Raw genomic sequence first — 6581 nt, forward strand, 5'->3', positions numbered from 1 at the left:
AGGAAACCTGGTGGTGGAATAGTGAAGTGCAGGAAGATGTTCAAAGAAAGAGGTTAGTCAAGAAGAAATATGACAGAGAGAGGACTGAAGAGAGGAGACAGGAATATAAGGAGATGGGACGTAGAGCAAAGAGGGAGGTAGCTAAGACAAAGCAGAAGATGAATGATGAGTTGTATGGGAGACTGGACACTAAAGAGGAAGAGAAGGACTTGAACCGATTGGGAAGACAGAGGGATCAGGCTGGAAAGGATGTGCAGCAGGTTAGGCTTGTTAAAGATAGGAATGGTAATGTTCTAACAAGTGAGGAGAGTGTGACGGGAAGATGGAAGGAGTACTTTGAGGAGCTGATGAATGAAGAGAATGAAAGAGAAAGAAGAGTAGAGGTCATAGAAACTGTGGACCAGGAAGTGGGAAAGATTAGTGAGGGTGAAGTCCAGAAAGCTCTGAAAAGAATGAAGAAGGTGAAGGCAGTAGGACCTGATGACAAGTGGAGGTTTGGAAATGTCTTGGAGAGATGGCAGTGAGGTTTTTGACTCAAATATTCAATGAAATATTTGAGGGTGAGAAAATAACTGAGGAATGGAGAAGAAGTGCTGGTGGCCATTTTTAAGAACAAGGTGATGTACAGGGTTGTAGCAACTACAGGGGAATTAGGTTGATGAGTCACACGATGAAGATCTGGGAGAGAGTTGTGGAAGCAAGACCCCTGAAAAGGGAACAGCCGAAAGCAGAATAATCTCTATTTGACAGAATATCACTTCAAAAATGGACGAACTATCCTTTTAAAGAAACCTGTTTCTGTGACTGTTGTAGAGCATCGTGAAGGATTTTGCTGCGCGTTGTGGAGAAATTCTTAAGGAGGCTATGAAGTGGGCTCCATCTGTCACAAAGTCTCACCTGCAGGTGACGTTTCTAATAAAGCATTTAGGTTTTTATAACTTAACAAATATGTTTCTATTTTTTACGTGTTTGTATTTTTAGGCTCAACTTTGGTGTTTTATAAGAAATTCTATTAGAACTTTGTAACACTTGTGACCCTAAAACACATCCAGTGCATTATCTTATTGATATAAAAAACATAAAACATTTGTAATAAATGCAGCAGGTGGAGGTGAAATGTGCAGGTATGGCAAGCAGTTACCATATAATTAACAGTGTCTTTCTTAAATATCCCTGCTGTAAATGGATGTTTTAACTCCAGCGTGTTTTGGGTTGCACCTTTCAGGAGTACCTGAACAAACATCAGAACTGGGTGTCAGGTCTCTCCCAGCACACGGGGCTTGCCATGGCTACAGAAAGCATCCTGCACTTTGCTGGGTACAACAGACAAAACACCACGCTGGGGGTGAGTCGCAAATGGAGAGTTCATGTACGACTTCTCGTTATATTTACTGTTTTTTTAAGATGCAGAACATGAAGCAGGTATCGTCGTTCTGATGCTGCTCAATAATCAGGCAGATAAATCCAACAAGGTTGGGTCAGGTCCTCTGGACGGGTTCTTCCTTGTTCAAACGATTCTGTTAAATCCAGAAGACACTGGGGGGACACCCTGGACAGGCCACCAGTCCATCACAAGGACACAAAGAGACTCACGGTCATGCCTGTGGACAGTTTAGAGATGCCAGTTACTGTAACGTGCATGATTATGATCTGTGGAAGGAAACTGGGGTGCTCAAAGAAAACCCACACATGACCGGAGACAACATGTGAACTCAGGAAGCAATCCAGCGAGCTTCTTGCTGTGAGGCGAGGGCTTTAACCACTGTTCCACCATACGTCCACTAATTTCTGTTGTAGGAATGGGGTGTAAATATTATCAGTTAGGTATTATCAGGCAGGTCGGTGCATCTGGCAGCTCGTAAGTTGAGAAATCTTTCGAGTTAACTTGACTATGAAGACCGTAATCTCCCCTCTGAACCTGGCTCCGTGGATAACTGTCCTGGATCGATTACTCACAGTTGCTCATGCTGGGAAGGCGGCTGGCTCTGATCAACACCAGCTAGGCCTGTCGCAATAAACAATAAATCAATTAATCTCATGATAAATGAAAATTATCGACCTCATTTTCATTTATCTGCTTTATTGTTTCATTGCGCCTCTCTTTTACTAAGCTGAGAAGCTAAGCTACGAGCTAAGCTAACAGGCTGACCTCGGGGGGGGGAAAAACCCTCCATCTTTTCGAAGCTCCAAAATTCACAGTTGAAACCTGTGCCTTTGTATAAAAAGTTGTTTTCTGCAAAAAAAAAGCTGAGAACTTGTTTACTTATTTTTTATTAAAAGCTTTGTGTGACAAATGCTATGCTAAAGAGCTCAAACCACACAGAGCTTCCGCCATTTTGAGAACAGAAGAGTGACAGCCCATGTCACGTCAAGGGGCCTCCCTCCTGTTTTTCTTAAAGAGACACGCAGCTCACTCCATCACTATCCATCCTTCACTTCAAACAGTCTTATACTGCCATTCAGTGGTTGAAAAAAGGTACTACACATAAAACAAATCAAACATTTCCTCTTAAATTTGACAATAATTACTAAATTACCAACTGATTTTTTGCTGTTTGGCTGGTGAAATCTGGATTGTCTACAAATTCATGTGGATGTGTCGAAGCTTGGCAGCACTCAGACTGAATTATGTGGAGCTGCGTCAGAGTTGGAGCAGGCTGTTTGTTATCAGGACTGTGAACTCTCTGGCAGCACCCATAAACAGTGGGAATACTCTTGGAGAAAGCTGTGAACTCGACTTTCGGCATAAGGAATCAATTCTGCTGTTTTGGAGTTTCCATCAGAGGAATATGTACCAGCGAGACTTTAAAAGGCAGAAACAGCAATTCATGAGTTCTGCCTGACCCAAACTGTGGCCTTGACGGCGGACTTATCTCAACTCCTCCTGGCATGTTTAGAAAAAAACAAAGATGCTTTGTCTGTCTCCTCACCCCTCCCTTCCCCAAGGCCCTGGACATGTGACAGAGCCTCAACCGAGCTGATGATAAATAACACCTCTTATTTGGACAATAGCTGAGAGGGGGCCTCTGGACTATGCTACGACTTTCCCTTAAAAATTCAATGTTTTCACCGTCTATATGTTCTTGTATAACGTCTGTTTATGTTGCTTTGCTGTGGTAGGTTTTTTTGATGCCTTGAATCGTGCCCTGTCTAGGACACGGTGTGAGAGATCTTTTTTCATACCGTCTCCTCATGTTTTCTTCCCTTTTCTCTTCTAAGCAAAAATATTATTCTGAACAAGAATAAGAAGGTTGCGCTTTTATAGTAGCAGCTTCGTGCACTCCGTCCATCTTTTGGATGACTGTACGTACATGTTCTCGTTGGATCTCAGTGCAATGATAATAAAGCTTATTCTGATTCTGATTCTATTGCTGCTACAGGACTTTTAAGCATCTGTCCAAATGTTTAGACAAGACAGTAACGTTTCCTTTTGTCCATTTATTAACCAAAATTACTTAAGTTCATGTTGTTTTAGTCAAAGTTACAAGGAGCCACTTCAGAGAGTCTATAAAGCCACATCTGACTCCAGAGCTGCAGTTTGCAAAGTTAAATTAATGAAGAAAATAAGAGTTCCAAGAACAAAGCCCAGTGGGATGCCACAGTTTGATCATTCATAAATTATTTGCATCGATAAGAAATCAGTACTGTGTAGTTGTTTTTGTAGATGGAGAAGCAAAAGTAAAGCGTTTTGACAACTGTCGATGCCTTTCTTTGTCAGTCCACTCAGCTGACTGAGAGGCCCGCCTGTGTGAAGAAGGACTACTCCAACTTCATGGCTTCTCTGAACCTCCGAAACCGATATGCCGGAGAGGTAAAGTCATCTTTCGTCACATTCAAACTAACTTGGCCTGGTACAATCAATAATCCAGGTGGATAAATCTAACAAGGTTGAGTCAGGTCCTCTGGACGGGTTCTTTTCTGTTGAAATACACCCGTGGACTAGAATTTATGTATTTACTAGAGCCTGGAAATTTTGGCTCTCACTGATACAGATATTGGGAGGGGAAGGCTAATCTCGATAACCAATATAATGGCTGAAAATTTCTGATCTTTTTCCACCCCCAAGAATGTAAGAAAACGGTGAGTGGAGCGGGGCTTGTTTATTTAGCACAGCTGTTAGCAACCATGAAACTAAGCTAATCTGATCCATGCTCTACGTAGTAACACAGTAGGTTTACAAGTGGTGCACTGGTCATAAAAATTGTCTTATAATGTGTGTTCACATTTTCTATCCTCCACTGTTCACCATGAAGTTATCACGTGTGTTACAAAAAAATAAATTAAACAAAGAAACACCTTCCTGTTCATTGTTTAAACAGTCACGTATGGTGAAGGTCTAATTAGTATTGACTGCAGCAGTTTATTTTTCTTTGTAGAGAAGTAAAGATTTCAGACAAACAATGCATTTCATTGAAGTTGACAAAGATAACGTTACCAACACTGGATGTTTTCACAAACTGGAAGCTCAGTCTGACAGGACTGGTTCCTATAACTACTGACAACGGGGCTAATATCGTGAAGGTGGTGCAACTGAACACTAACGTTAGCTTGCTAACTTGAGAGGCACGTAACTAATGACAAGTGTATTGGAGCATCGAAGAGAATTTAATATTGTTGATATTTTTTTATTTTACAGATCAGTTAAAATAAATTTACCATGCTCTATTCAGTAAAATATGCTGCACAGTATTGCTCCCTGCTTCGTTTGCCCTGAAAGTGAAACTTAAGTGAATGGCCATGACTTGAAAATAGTCTTCATGCTCCCTCTGCTGGATACATTGTACAGTTGCAGCTGTTTCCAGCATTTTAAGGGTGACAGTCAGAAGTACTTATATCAACAAATAATGGGACAGTTATCACCGATACCTAAAGATCTCCAAAAGCCTGTATGGCCCTAAAATACAAATCCTACAGATATATCGGTCGTGCTCTAGTATATTTACTGCCTTTGTTTTGTTTGAAAGCCTGAATATAATAAAACAATGCACTAACACCTATACCTGTATTAAGTCTGGGTTTTGATACTGTGTACCTGTCCTTGTACTCTGTGTTCTGGTACCAGAGCACTGATACACAGCTCTCCTTTTGAGTCATGGTTCCTGTTAGAGTAATGTTTCGTTGAACTTTGCTAATATAAAAGAGAAATCTAATAAAAATTAAGTGTTGTGTGATGTTTTTTACCCGCTGTGGTTTCATGACAAGCTGATCAGACATTAGTGTGTTCTCACGCCAGCACAGCTCCTGTGGGTTGGTTCTTCAGGAGACGGAGTTTGAAGCTGCAGAAGGATTTGCCTGTCGTCCGTCTCCAGTGTTTGTCCGTCCCCAGTGTTTGTCCGTCCCCAGTGTTTGTCTGTCCCCAGCGTTCGTCCATCCCCAGTGTTTGTCCATCTGCAGTGTTTGTCCATCTGCAGTGTTTGTCCGTCCCCAGCGTTCGTCCATCCCCAGTGTTTGTCCATCTGCAGTGTTTTTCTGTCCCCAGTGTTCATCAATCTCCAGTGTTCGTTCGTCCCCATTGTTCTTCCGTCCCCGTTGTTCGTCTGTCCCCAGGATTTCTCTGCACACTGCTGATGTATTAAATAGTATTTTATGTCTTGTTGTAAATTTCTTGCTGGTAAAGCAGAAGCTCGTGGACAGATGTAAACTCTTATTAGAGCTGGAGCTCTTGAGCTGCTTCATGCTCGTGTTTATCTCCACTTGTTAGATCTCTGTTTTGTGTGTTCTATAGGTTGCAGGTATGATTCACTTTGCTCAGGCGGTCCGGGGACATTCCGACCTCAGTCGGCTCATGATCCAACAGATTGGAGAGGCTTTAGACTCCGCTCAGCCTGAAGCTTTCACCGAGGCCATGTTCAAACTGGTGGCGCTGCTCATCAGCTGCAAAGGTTAGGTGTTTTTATCTGTTTGTCTAAACTCCCATGAAGATCATTCTTCTCACTGTTGGTCTTTCGTGTGCAGACTGTGATCCTCAGCTGCTGCACCACCTCTGCTGGTCGCCCCTCAAAATGTTTACGGAGCATGGCATGGAAACAGCCATCGCCTGCTGGGAGTGGCTGCTTGCAGCTCGTGAAGGGGTGGAAGTGCCGGTAATCCAACGGGTTTTCTCTCAAGGATTATTGGGAATCAGTCATGTCTGGGATTATGTTCAGCACTTTTGTTGTTCTTGAGCTAGTTGAAGGCTTCTCAGGTCAAATAGAAGTGAAGAACAAATGCACTTTAGGCTAAAATAATTCATTTAAATTTATACATGTGACAAAAGACTGAATAAAATTATAGAAAATTACGTTTAAGCAACAAAAAATATTTATTCCTAATGTTTAAACCAGTACAATGAATGAGCGAAGGAAGACTAAGTTGAGGTGTTTCAGTGGTTTCGCCTACTTCGATGTCTTCGTTAAATAGAGTCCAGTGATCTGTCTTTTCATGGAATGAGGACACAGATTGTGTTGTCAAGAAATTTGAGTGTCTTGATTAGACAGAAAGGCGCTGTATAAATACAGTCCATTTACCAGTGTTCACCCATCTCCAGTGTTCACCCATCTCCAGTGTTCACCCATCTCCAGTGTTCACCCATCTCCAGTGTT

At 42.1% G+C, this 6581-nt stretch overlaps 1 protein-coding gene across 1 annotated transcript in view; it reads left to right on the forward strand.

Annotated features, from left to right (window-relative positions):
* The window catches only part of pi4kaa (phosphatidylinositol 4-kinase, catalytic, alpha a), a 53791-nt gene that overhangs the window by 23651 nt on the left and 23559 nt on the right, over positions 1 to 6581 (forward strand). The window contains exons 28-32 of the mRNA XM_037692165.1: positions 814 to 903; positions 1226 to 1345; positions 3719 to 3811; positions 5726 to 5882; positions 5956 to 6083. Of these exons, the coding sequence (XP_037548093.1) occupies positions 814 to 903; positions 1226 to 1345; positions 3719 to 3811; positions 5726 to 5882; positions 5956 to 6083 (588 nt within the window). The remainder of the gene's footprint in view (positions 1 to 813; positions 904 to 1225; positions 1346 to 3718; positions 3812 to 5725; positions 5883 to 5955; positions 6084 to 6581) is intronic.

Source organism: Nematolebias whitei, chromosome 18, assembly GCF_014905685.2.
Source record: "Nematolebias whitei isolate Nwh7 chromosome 18, NemWhi1, whole genome shotgun sequence".
In the NCBI taxonomy this organism is placed as follows: domain Eukaryota; kingdom Metazoa; phylum Chordata; class Actinopteri; order Cyprinodontiformes; family Rivulidae; genus Nematolebias; species Nematolebias whitei.